At 40.0% G+C, this 14,186-nt stretch overlaps 1 protein-coding gene across 1 annotated transcript; it reads left to right on the forward strand.

Annotated features, from left to right (window-relative positions):
• The first annotated feature begins 513 nt into the window (after positions 1 to 513).
• Positions 514 to 13,982, forward strand: LOC138028421 (caspase-6-like). The gene is made up of 4 exons (XM_068875962.1): positions 514 to 998; positions 4,493 to 4,666; positions 6,524 to 7,303; positions 9,797 to 13,982. Exons 1-4 carry the CDS (start codon positions 602 to 604, stop codon positions 10,006 to 10,008), a joined length of 1,563 nt encoding a protein of 520 aa, XP_068732063.1. The 5' UTR covers positions 514 to 601; the 3' UTR covers positions 10,009 to 13,982.
• The last annotated feature ends 204 nt before the right edge of the window (positions 13,983 to 14,186 follow it).

Raw genomic sequence — 14,186 nt, forward strand, 5'->3', positions numbered from 1 at the left:
CTTATGGGACGAAAGTTTACGTCATCTTGTTGTAGAACAAAGTTCAACAGGAAGGAAGTTTACTCCCTAGGTCAGTGTCATTTCCGTTTCATCAGAAAAGGGTTGAACACTTCCGTTTTATCACAAAAGAGGGGAAAAAGCCTAGTCACAAGCATTAAGAATTGCGAAATATTGATATACTAGTAATAGTCATTTTGAATTTGCTGGTCTTCTTGCAGAAATACAATTTGCTTTATTTCTGATGCTTTCTTTGAAGCCGATTACTTTAGTTCTGCTGTTGTTATTGTTATCTTATGATCCAACAGCAATGTCGATCTGATGTTAAAATTAAAGGATGTTAAAAATTTTAAACCTTCGTTGTCTCACTCTTATTATTTCGCAGAAACGAAAAGAAAACCTGGAAATGTTGTCGATCCGGAAATGGAAATGACCTGAAAATGGGCGTCTACCGGAAATGGATTTCTTAGAATTCTGATACCCAGTCCTTTCTCATATGTTTTCGTGTCGTAAAAAATGGCGAAGCTATGGAGGTTCTGTGTTAACTTGCTCCGGATTTGATCGAAGGCAGGTGTCCACTCTTAAGTATCTTCAATTGGTCGTGATGGCGGAGGGGGAGTTAAATGCCATTTTGTATTCGCTTTCTAACGAAATGAGGGCGCATGACCTTCAAAATTTGAAGCATCTGTGTCACGGAAAAATTCCGCTTGCAGAGCTCGAAAAGGCACAAACCTCATGCGATCTTTTCAGGATCATGAGGCACAAAATGTTCATTCGACCGGGAAATTTGGACTACTTAGAGAGCATGCTTGAAAAGATTGGAAGAGCAGATTTAGTGAGAAAGATTCAGACCAGTGGAGGAGATAGAACGATGCAAACTGAGAGTGGTCTTCCAAGCAATCCTTTGGTCGCCGTAAACTACAAAGGTTTTCTTTTGAGTCTTTCTGATGAATTAACCCAGGACGACGTCGATGCATTGAAATTTATTGCAGATCTACCTAGTATGTGTCTTTGATGTCTTAAACTTGAGTTTTTCGTCAAAGCAAATTTTAATTTAGTTGCTGTGTTTCCAAGGGGAAAGATACACCTTGTGTACGTAAGTAATTAATGTATCAGCCAAAGTGAAGCTTCAACATCTCCCCCCCCCCCCCCCGGGCACCCCCCCAGGCATTTAAATTTTTCGAAATTTTTTGTTCAAATGCCCTCCTTCCTGGACCAAAAAGCTGTTCAAATGCCTCATCGATCATAGGTCCATTTCAGGTGAACAAATGCCCCCACCCCAGGAAAATTACCCGATTTTTATAAACTGAATGCATTGGTTTTACGGAGTTTCATATACATTCCATACATTCATTCCATTATTTACACAATCGTATTGGGAGAGTAGGGAGAATTCTTGACAGTTATGCTAACCCTCGACTGCGTCTTGGGTTTCCGTAATGCACCAGTCATTTGAAACCCCGGCCCCGCACCCCCCCCCATTCGGGCTTAAGCGGGGCATTAACTTTTTATGCTCCCTTTGTAAAATAACTTGTCATTGCCAAGCGAAACACACTGGTTAAAAGACACTGTTGGCAGCCATGAAATAAACAGATTGATCTTTCAGCGGCCAGCAAATAACTTGCAAAGGCTCCTCAATGCACAATGAGCATGTCAAAATATCTTTATTGTAGTAGTTTCATTGATACATTGTACTTCTGGATAAATTGACAAGGAAACACAACGGGCAACTATCACAGTAGTGTCAATCGCACAAATAATAGCAGGAATTGAAATTGTTTCAACTGATTCAGCTAATTCATTTTGATTATTGCATACAATATGATCCGCCTCACTATAAAAGTTAATTGATTCGACTGATCGAAGGGTGCAGAACCCTAACACAATTCACGTGCGCTAATCGTCGATCAGTCATCATAAAATCAGAGGAGAAAATTAGTCCTGTCCAGATGTACGTTCCACAATAACGAATAAAGAATATTTGCAAGACTGTGATGCCAAATACTGACCATTATTTAGAGTAATGGCTAATACGCTTTGCAAAATGTGAAAAAATTAACCGGAATCCACGATCGAGTTTGTCAAGAAAGCGACAATAATGCGTGCAAAATTACTATGAGGCGCGAAAATGAAGACCGCTGACCAAGGAGTGACTGCCGTGCTTAATTCCCCCGGTACCGTAGGGAATGCGAAGACCGTGACTTCCAGCGAATTTCCCGCCTACCGGGGAACCAAAATGGAGTGTATATGAGATGAAAGTCCCCGCAATCCCCCGCTAAGGCTCGAATGGGGGGCGGCGGTGGTTTCAAATGACTGGTGCATAACTGTCTTGAATTCTCCCAACTCCTCCTCGTGTTTAGATGAGGCTATGGAAATGCAGAAAATGTCCTCTATTGCTTAAACAAGCATGCAATACATACTTGAAGATTAAGCATTGCTTCTTGATTTTGCAAGAATTGAGTGTCGAGGATCGAGTTTGATTTCGAATGAATCCAGTCTCGATCCTCTTCTCGATCCTCAATTCTCATGAGGATTGAGTCAAGACTGTCAACTTACTTTTGCATTGTCCTGTATTCTTAATTTAGGTGTCTGTGTCTTTTGTTTTAGAATTTCCATGCACACTCCATATGCATATACTCATTCCATGCATTGTCATTAAGTTTTATTATTGATATCATTTTTATTGTTTTCTATTATGAATTGTTTTAAATTTGTGACCCTATTTGGGAAAAGCAGGCTTAACGAAAATAGCGTTGAAGCGTTTTTTCGTTGTAATGCATTTTCAATGCATTGAAAATGCGTTGAAGAGCATTTCCAATGCGTTTTGAAACGTTGGCAATGTTTTTCAACGGAACCGAAATGCGTTGCAAATCCATTTCAAAATCATTTCAAAACATTGTCAATGCGTTGTCAAAACACTGACAACGAGTTTAATGAAACCGCCAAGGGCCGTTTGGAATCATTCATAGCACCGCTGCTATTAGGTTACTATGAAATCTTTACAACGAATTGTTCTTAGCCCGTTAGCACGTACGCATCGGTTTGAATTTGAGCAGAAACATCAAATACATGGAGTTTTCCTGTAATTTTGCAGAGAACGTGGCTAAGTGTAAAACTCAACTATCCTATAGCTGCTGTTACCTACCTTTTTGGCTTCAGTTCTTACGGTGTTGAACGAAATGTGATAGACAAATGTGTGGAAAATTCAAAAAATTAACTGAGACTCTTCTAGCCAAGCTACATCCTTCAAACTTGGTGAATGCAATCTTCTACGTAGTATTTTAACGTTGCGATTCAGAAATTGTGAAAAATTCAATTTTGGAAGAAGTTATTAATTTGCTATCGGATTCCCATACAAACACTGTAATTTCTGACCGCTTTGCCTATACCCGTCAAGATGAAATACTTAAAATACTAAATAGGAGTGAAATTTCCTAAAACGCAATCATTTGCCAAGAGCAAGGCAAGGCTACGTTGATAAAAAAAATATCTTTGTCAAATGCGTGGTGTGCGTGACTTGGAATGATGAGTTAAGAACGATGAAAATTGCTATACCGTTTGTTGCATTTAATCGTGAACAGCTTGATGCATTTCAAAGACTTTTTGAAGCTTACTCTTTGTTTTCAAAGCCAATGAAATCGAAAAGTTTACTTAAAATCTATGACAGAAAAAGTATTGAACTAGTTAGTGGCAAGCTCGGGGGCGAAGCGCCAAACAAATCACGCCAACATTTTCTTTTTAACGTTTATATTTCTGGTGGGTATATTGGCTGTTGCTCCGCAAAAGTTTTAATGTAAGTTGCGACAAATTGCTCTTTATTAATCAAACAAAATCAAATTCTCTCAGATGCAGAATTTTCATGTTCAATTGAATTTGTTGCTGGTAAATAAACCGCTATTGGTTGTGTTGACAATGTGTTTAGCTTATTACAACAGGGCAAAAGGTTGTCCTTTGTTTTCAACGTTTTGTGCAGAATTTGCATCAAACGTTGGAAAAAGTTGCCAACAGGGTGGCAACGCGTTTTTCATCCATTCTTAAACATTTGTTGAACATTGTCAACGTTTTTACAATGGACTGAATAACATTACAAATGCATTGAGAACCATTATCAATGCGTTGTAATAATGCATTGAAAATGCATTACAACGCTATTTTCGTTAAGCCTGGTTTTCCCAAATAGGGTCACAATTTATAAATTTATTGGGATATAACCAGTAGCTTTTTGCTGTCTAAAATTCCAAGTGAATGAGGAGATTAATGGGCCACTTTCGTATGGTGGATTGGATCGAGCAAGAAATTGACGCTAATGGAGGTAATCTTTTTATGTGCAAATTATTTCCTCTGTAGTAGCCTCCATTAATTTTTATAGTAGAACCGGTCTAACTTTTCATCGAACTTTTGCCCATTTGAATCATGCTTGCCAATTAAAAACTTGACAAAGAGAGCTGCTAGCAGTTAATATCCTAATATTATTGAAAAGTCACTTTTTTTCTAGGTGGAATTGACGAAAAAATTGAAAAAGGAAGAGATTTCTTCAAATACATGATGCAGGCTGGGACTATTGGACCAACCCAGTTAAGCCATCTGGCAGATCTTTTGCAGAAAATACATCGCATGGATTTAGCTGTGAAAGTCAGAAAATTTCAATCAACCCCAGAAGACAATATGAGTAAGTTCTGGTTGGGAGCTCTTTGAATGATAATTATTTTATTGGAAAGTATCTTGCCAAAGAAAGAACTCTTGAAAAAGAGCTTAGTGTCCAATAATTGTTGGAAACACAGTCTAGTCTTTTGTCTTGTTTTACAAGCAGGAAAAAGAAACTTATTTTATTTCCTTTGTGCCTATGTGTATTGTTCTTACTAGAAGAATGTCAGTGCTAAAGAGCTTTACTGGGACTAACCCACTGACTCGTGGGGGTTCCCCATTGACGAGTAAAATCGTCTGGCTTTAGACAGAGTAAAGTACAAAGTGTGGCCTAAACTGGCCATACTTACTCATCAATGGGGAATCCTCAGGAGCCAATGGCGTAAACAACCGATACCAAAACAGGTGATATTTAAGTTGAAAATAGCAGCAGTCAAGTAATTAAAATAAGACAAAGTGTCAGATATAGTGTACATGTACAAATACGTCAAGGAATGCATGTAATTAGATGCACTATGATTTTGATAAGCGTTGCGAAGTGTTCCCTTTCTCTTCTGCCCAACTTTAACATCACACGTGTCTGTGAATACAGACAATTAAAGTCACAAAGTGCCCCCGAAACTCCAGTCCTCGAGTAAAGGAAAACGGCTAATTTTGACTCCACTACCCAGTCAGACAACGTACACGACTAACTCAATCACAACACAACTGTGTAGATACATGGGCATGTAGGACAGCAAGCGCCACAAGCCGGTTTATTTTCCTTACCGTATGCATACAACCCCTGCTCCAGCATAACAATACGTTAACATACTCGATGGTACTGACCTCCTAAAAACTTGTTAAAGGAAAAGTACACTGGGCACCTGCCGGATACGAAAACCCAAAACCCTTCAGGAATGAGGGAACGTATTCTCCAAACCCTATGCAAGTGCCACCACCCCATGGAGGCTAAGGGAAAAAGTTAACATAAAAAGTAGGCGAAGAAAGCTGAACTTAGACTGATACAAATCCCTAACGGTTCACTATTTGTACGACATATTACTTACCCATAATCCCCACCAGACAACCGGACCCAGCCCTCTGGTCCGTGCCGGAAAAATATCCATTTCTGTCAATTTTGCAGGCGACAACTGTCAGAAATAGCATAATTTTACCCTCACTGAAAAAATAATGTGAACCCTTACACTTACCTTACTTCTAGAAATAGGTATCACTTGCTTAGACTTTAAGGGACACTGTCTTTGTGTTGGATATCGAAATTGGGCTTGCATCTACATGTAATTACCTCAATTTCTGGACATTGATGATAAAAGCCAGTACAAAATTCTTAATTTGATTTAGGGAAAGCTTTGTTTGTAAATGGTTTTATGTTTGCCTGGGAGGGCTCGACCACTGTCTTGAGATTAGGAAAGAAAGGAAAAGAAAGGAACTTTATTTAAGTGTCTAGTCGATTTTGCGCTGGAGCACTGATTGGGGACACTGTAACTAAGTGAAATTAACAATCAACGCAAATCAAGTCAAATGTTGGTTTTTGAGGAGAGAGGAAACCGGAGTACCCGGAGAAAACCTCTTGGTGCAGAGTACAGAACCAACAAACTCAACCCACATATGACGCCGAGTCGAGGAATCAAACCTGGGCCACATTGGTGGGAGGCGAGTGCTCTCACCACTGCGCCATCCCTACACCATTAAAGACCATGGTCTTGAGCTGGCTGACACTCAAAAATCAGCTTCCAGATCTCAATGCTGTGGTTTCTGTTTAGTAAACTTATTTGTTGCCAAACATTTCTGTTTCAGTCACCTGCCAATGCAACACTAGTATCTTTGGAAACAAAACCTGGTTGATACAGAAATACTTACAGTGTGTGTTTCATTTTAGGAGTGACTACTGCAGGCGGCTTCAATCAAACAGCTGCCCCACAAGGGAACATGCAACTTCCCAAACCAGTGATAGTGGAAAAACAGCCAACAACGCACCAAATGGGTGGTGCTAGGTCACCATCTATTCCTCTGATGTCTCCTGCGGACTTCTCAAGGCCTCGATCTTCTGAACCACGATTTCCAGTCCAGGCAATGCCAAATCCAGGGGAATTAGTCGATCCTCTGCAAGCTATTGGCATTGACCAGGAAGACGAAATGCCTTCCTATCAAATGACTCAGCGTCCTCGAGGAATAGCTTTGATCATTAGCAATGAGCACTTTACCGGGAACCCTACCCTACGAGACAGGCAAGGAAATGTAAAAGATGTTGATCATCTGCAAGAACTGTGGACCTTTTTAAATTTCCATGTGGTTGTGAGGCAGGAACTTGCTTCGCAAGAGATATACAGTGTGATGAGAGAATTTTCAACCTTGGATCACAGTCAGTATGACTGCTTTGTTTGCTGTCTTCTTAGCCACGGCGCCAATGGTGGAATCTTCGGCACTGATTCTGAGCTGGTGGAGATAAAAGATATCACAGCTCTCTTCAAGGGAGTTGCGTGTCCCTCTCTGCACAATAAGCCTAAACTGTTTTTCATCCAAGCTTGCAGAGGGCAAGATTTTGACAGAGGAGCTCAGATAGAGATGGATGCCACAGAACTTAATCCTGAGGATTCAATGAGACACAGTGCTGAACCCAATGAAAGTCATTTCCTCCTTGGCTATGCTACCCCTCCAGGTACGTTTCTTTGCATCTCAATAATACTGCAATTTACAGTGTAAGTGTCCATGCTTGGGCAAGTGCCTACCAAAATGAAAAAACACTTTATTGCAATATGATTTTCTTTGGAAAATCTTTGGATTTGGATTTTCTTTGGATTTTTTTTGGAAAACAATCACTGAACCTCTGAATATCTGGTGCAGAAAATTAAAAGGTGTCAAAGTTTTTCTTCACATCGCAGATTCAAAATAGAAAGATCAAGTTTCACCAACAAATAAAGCTTAATTCAGAAGCTCTGACAACACAGGGCACATGAATTGATTATGCAATCTTTGGCTGCTCAAGTTAAATACTTTGCAAGATGCTGGGAATATTTTCATTCTCAGTGAAATTTGAAAAAAAATCAAAATCAAAAATCAAAAGCAAAATCAAAAGCAAAATCTGCCATCTTACATGTGACAAAAATTAATAACGTTGTTGACTCTTTTGTGACCATTCTGTGTTTCGAGTTTTCAGAAGTTGTAGCGATTGTAATGTTTGGCAAACCAATCAATCTGATTATCTTTTAGGTGTTTAACTTTCGGGGTGGTTTATCTAACAACTTTTGTTTCGATTGCATTGTTCGGAGAAGACATTTGGCAGTGTGACCGTGTCCTTTGGGATTTACAATCTGATTTCCTTGGCGCCATTCTGACATGCCAGAAAATGTGTTTCAGAATGTGTTGGAAATTTGATATTCAGAATGATGGCGGTTGTTTCAAACTTCTAACAAGTTAAGCTATTGAGTAGTCCAGGAAGACAAGATTATGCAAGTTAGTCTAGAAAAATGACCTGTCCAGTGTCCATGCTTGGGCAATCATCCACCTCTAAACTTTCACCAAATTTACTGTGTGAGGCAAGTGGGTGCTTATGCGGTAAAATACAGTAATAATACAAATGTAATAATAGTTATAATAATTATTTGAATCATGAACTATATTTAAGTGTCAAAAGTATTGAGCACTTGGAATGAACATTGATTGGGGTTACTGTAGAGAAATCAAATCAACTCATATGAAATCATAACATCTAGGTTTCTTTTTGAGAAGGGGAAAACCAGAGTGCTGTACCTGGAGTAAAACCTCTCGGAGCAGAGTAGAGAACTAACAAACTTGACCCACGTGTGATTTCAAGTCTGGGAATCGAACCTGGGCCACATTGGTGGGAGGTGAGTGTTCTCACCACTGCGCCGTGATGCTGCTCCAGCCAGAATGATTTACTGTCAGAGTTTTCTGGTAATCAAGATAATGTACTTAAATCTTTGATTTTCTTTCACGTCCAAGCAAAAAAAGACCTGGCAAGAAACAGCGCTACACTGTATGTCACCAATTCAATAACCATTACAATTCTGTATTACTTCTATTTTTTATATTTGGTGCATTTTGTTTGTCTAAATTAGAGTTAAGTTACCAGTAGAGGAGCCGCTATGTATAATTTTGGCCAAAAATTAATGTATATTATCTTAAGAGGAAAACATGCAAAATTACTGTAAGCCCGAGGAAACAGGCTGTAAATTTCTAGATACATGCATCCCTCTACACATGTCCCAGTAAGCCAATATGATTTGAATTCCAGGTTATTTTTGGGACTTTTAGCCAACTTTCAGCTACCAAACAACCTTTGGAGACAGCATGGTCCAGTGGTTGTAGCGTTGGGTTTTCATACGGTTGCCCCAAGTTCAAATCCCATTCTTACCTCCGGTTTGGATTTGTTTCCAGTTGTGCGGGATTCAACTAAACCACGCTTTGTAAACAGCAAACTGGTTGCCTCCTGCCAGTTGGGGTTCTTTAAATCATGCTTTTGTTAAGTTTGAATTGATTAAAAAGTGGGGTACCTGTAAACTGGCTTGATAGCTAAATGCACTTCCACTAAGTATAAATGAAGCATTTGCTATTTTCGCAAATCTCATAATACAGTTCATTTTGGGAGGTTATTTGCATTAAAACAATGTATATCTCGTTCACTGAAGAATGATACAGTCCCAAGAGTAACTAACTTGTAAATTGTATTGTTTTTGTGTAAAGAACCCTTCAAATCGTATTTCATTATGGGATCAGGAAAATAGTCTATTTACATTTTTCTTTTTAACATGAGCTGCTCCCAACTGAGTGGCTTCATAGCTCAGTTGTTAGAGGATTGCACCAGCATCGCAGACGTCATGTGTTGGAATTCCATTGACACCACCTGAATTTCTGAGGTGTCTATAAGAAACAATAATTGCTAAAGGATCACTTCTCCATTCTGGGAGATCGTTCAGAAAAACATGGGTTGGATTACTAAGAAACCCAAGCTACAGTGTAGTTTCCTTCTGGCTCTCGGCGTCATCTCAGTTAAAATGTTGAATATATTGGCGCCCGGTCGTTTTTGTTCGGACCTCGCTACGCTCGGTCCGTACTGCCACGACCTGGGGCCAATATTCCCCAGTACTGCTCTCACGCTCGGTTAGTAAGAGGTTATTAAATTTGTTTGCAGGTTATGTAAGCTGGCGAAGCCAAATTCATGGCTCCTGGTACATCTCCAAGCTTTGTGAAGTTTTCCGTAAGTACTGTGATCAATTTGACGTCATGACCATGATGGTAAAGGTCAACGATGAAGTATCAGAAGCATATACAAGGCAGGGCTACAAACAGTGCCCTGCTCCAGTTGTCACCCTAAGGCGACGCATCTATTTCAATAACAACTGAATCAGTCTTGTTCTTATACAGCTGTGTGTTACAGCTGTACTGTATTCGTGTGTTCAAAGCTGCCTTACCCAACGCCCTTTTTGAGTAACTTCTCCTTAATACAACATGGAGAGGCAGAAGTAATAATTTAAGACATTCTGTGCAGTATCTGGCCGTCTTTAAGGCCTACCTTCCGTCAAAAGTCATTGCGGTCGTTTGGTTTTGTTTTCAAATGACGGCTTGTCCAAATGCGTGGTCTGATTGGCAGAATGCACTCAAGCGAATCACGCGAGAAACAACGTATCAGCTATAGGGGTGTAACGATTCATGTTCCTTTCGATTCGATTCGATTTCGATTATTGCGATTCAGTTTCGATTATTTCGATTCGATTATGCAAAATATTAATGATTTTTAATTCTTGCAAGATGATACACAATGTAAACAACGTACAACCCTAAACTCTCAATGTCCTTTGCAATGAAAACTCCAATAGACTTCGTTATTGCCGTTGGTCTGTTGCCCGACCGCGGCAACTTATTCTCCAGAACATCCTGAATTTTTGACTGTCCAGTCTCAGTACTGTTTTTGGTACCCAGCGAAGGTTTTGCCGTCTTTGACTGCAACACTTCTGACTTTTCATCAATGCTGTGTTGACTTTTTAAGTGTGCGCTCATGCTTGAGGTTGAACCGGCACAATACTTGAAAGTTGCGAAGCAAATTTTGCAGATAGTTTTAGACTTGTCTGTTGTTCCGTCTTCAGTCGGAAAACCATAATATTTCTACACTGCGGATCGAAAAGAAGCAGGCGGATTCACAATCGCTTGGTCATTCGTCGCCATGTTTGAGAACGTGACAATGAACACGCACATGGTTTGCCTTATTGGAAATTCTCAAGGGGTGGTAGAGGGGCAACATTTTTACCAAGCAACATGGCGCTAGAACTGCAAGTTAGCGTCTTTGATCGATTGTCAATGAAAAACGCACATCTTATTGAGATCTGGATTCTAAGTTTACAATATAATGACTCGCTGAGGGCACTTTTGGAAAGGTATGCAAAAAATCGAACCAAAATCGAAACGTGGAATCAAATAATCGTGAATCGAACCGAACGGTCATAATCGCGATTAATCGAGAATTCGATTAATCGTTACACCCCTAGTCAGCTATTTGGGTAATTTCGTGTTACACGAGACTCAGTCACGGTGCACAATAATGACTTTTGGGCGAAGGTTGTCCTTTAAGGCGGAGTTAGGTTTTCAATCTACGTACGATTTAACAGCATGACTAGTTTTAGAATGGCTGTTTTCTTTCAGTAATGCAGAGTTAATGGAGGTTTAGCATCGGTTGTAAGGCAAACGTCAGGCTGAAATTTGAGTGTTGCCAAAAATCAAAGAAAGTTGTTTGATTTTACCTCGCGGTTTATTGCCTCTTCTACATAATTATATAGAGCAAGTGCTCAAAGAGAGAGAGGCAAGATACAATAGAAGAATTTTAATGCTTTTATAACTAGCAAAAGCTTGCGGGTAAAAAAAAAAACGTTTGTCGTTTCACGTAAAGGCGGCGCCAATTTTTTCGATTGCACTCACGTGACAAGACGGCCATGTTGGTGCTAAAACAATAGGAAAATGTAGCTTACGTTTTGCCACAAGCACGTGACCTTGAAGCGTGTAACTTGCAACTCTTTTCCTTGGAACAAAGCTGGGGACTTTAGGACAATTTTATGCCCAAATATGGACAAAAATAAGATCAAAGCTGCACTCGCGGGAAAATGCGCGAGCTACGTTACATCCATATAAGGAAATTTTTAAACTCTAAAGGACTTTTTTGAAAAGCCTTAAATAGCAATGACCACAACCAGGTTTTCTGAGCCCGCGAGACTGAGCACCCCCAGGAAACCATTGTTTTAACGAAAACCGCTGGTCAGCTACTTACTTTTTTGCTATTGTTCTCTCCACCAACATGGCCGCCGTGACGTCATGCGCAATCAAAGAATTCTCTTGACTGATCTGCTAACTTATTAAAATGAGTATGAAGTCATGGAGCGTTAAGTATTAAATTGCGCTGATTTTTATATTGAAAGAGAATAAACTATTGCGAAGTAAATTTTCGTAGCGTAATGGCACGAAGTGCACGCCTTTGGTAGCTTTGATTTACGTGTATCTCAATCTGTATCTCATGCAACTCCGAATTGAGGTCATAGGACCAAAGTTTGATTTTCAGCTGTTTCCTTGCTAAGCAACGGAACTATGTTAAATAGGTTTAAATAGAGGACAGGTAAAAATTGATATTCTTACGTTTTGACTCGCTATTCTAGGTTTGCATCCACGTGATGACACGGCCACGTTGGTGTAAAAATAGAAAATGTTCCCCCCCCCCCCCCCCTCCAGGTTTGCATAAAACTAGAGTCAAATTCCCAAAACAGATTTTACTGAATTGTTCTGTACACTAACATGGCCACCGTGACGTCAGATTCAAACATTTTAAGCTTGCACGTTTTGTTTTCCCATTCCAGACCGGAAAGAAATAGATAACATCGACCTAAACCTGGTGAGCCATCGATATGTCAGCGGAGTCTTGAAAGATGATCACTTCGTTTTCGCTCGCTCCTCGCTCTCTCGCTTCTGATCGATCGCGGCGAGGATTATTTCAGTCATAAAACGGTCAATAGACCTTTCCGGTTTATATTACTAACAAGCTGTTCAATACGTAATGGATTTTAGCAGTATTTTATTACGGAATATTTTCAGTCTCTCAACTTGCAGCTAACAAATTATTATTTCCAGCGCTCTTCCCACTGTCGGAACGGATTCTGTAACGGGTATAAAGAAAATTAAAGAAAAAAAAAAGAGTTAATTGTTAAAAGTTACACTTTGTGAGCGGCATATATGGCTCACCAGGTTTAGGTCGATGTTATCTAGTGCTTTCCTTCCAGACCACGTGATGTTCTCCAGGGAAATTCCTTTTGTTTTTTCATAAGTTGTGCGTACATGACTACATTTGGAAGAAACTGTTCCCTAGAGTGACATTGGGAAAACAAAACCTACAAGCTAAAGAGGTCTATTAGGGACTTTAAGATCTACGAGGGCGACGTTGACGAAAACGTCTTTTCGAAATGTAATTTTGCACTACCGTAAGTCACTGGCGATTATCCATCTCGTTCACGTCATACATCGTGGGCGAACTCTCGTAATAATAAGTTGGGTACAAGCGGTTTCAAAGTAAAACTAGAGAATGCAAGGCTCACGTTGCCGCAAACCCTAGAGTTTAGTGCGGGCGTGCGTGCCGCACAATTATCTTTCCTCTTTTGACCAATGATGTTATTGTCACAGTTTTGTGCCGTCGCTGTGTAGATCAACATAGAGACCTAATGGCCGAGACACACTAGGCGACAAATCCCTGCGACAAATCGCTCCATGTGCACTACTTGCAAAACAAGTCGCTGCGACACGACTCCTGTTCGTTGCACACGCAGTGATCTCGTATAAGGTGGAATGTGAACTAGTTTTCTAATTTAATATGGCGGACCATATGACGCTCTCTCATTGGTTCATTTATATTTTGTCGCAGCGACTTGTTTCCGGAAGTGCACACACGGTGCGACAACGCTGCTTTCGCTAATTTTGTCGCTGTGATAAGCCGCACGAATTTAAACTGGTTTGAATTCGTGCAACTGATCGCAGCGACAATGATTTTCACAAATTTAACCGGGTCACACGAGGCGAATTGTTGCGGCGACTTGTCCCCGCCTAGTGTAACCCGGTGTAATTCCGAATGCTGGCTTACAGTTCGTTTAGGAAAGTTCAAGGTATGCGGACTACCCGTGCCAAAAAAAGGCAACAGCATTTTGTATTTTTATACTTACTGCTTTGTTTTACATGTGGACAGAAAATAGCAAATAGGTTTTGTGCGTATATGTAAAATGTAATGGAGTAAAACAGTGTAAAAAAAGGACCATTGAGTTCATCTTCTGTGTGAAAACGTTTTTTATTCTTACTTTGATCACTTTTGTTAAGATTTTAAGGTGCACTCGTGTTTCAGGAACTGCAAAAGTAGCTGCCAACATTTGTTTTGAACAAAGTTGGGATCAAGTTCAAATTCATTAGTGATGTTTAGTATGGGTAATATCATGGGGCCTAGTAAAATGAAGGATTAAAATCACGCTTATTTTCAGAGGATACAGAAATAGCGGCAAGGGCAA

Source organism: Montipora capricornis, chromosome 2 (assembly GCF_036669925.1).
Source record: "Montipora capricornis isolate CH-2021 chromosome 2, ASM3666992v2, whole genome shotgun sequence".
NCBI lineage: Eukaryota > Metazoa > Cnidaria > Anthozoa > Scleractinia > Acroporidae > Montipora > Montipora capricornis.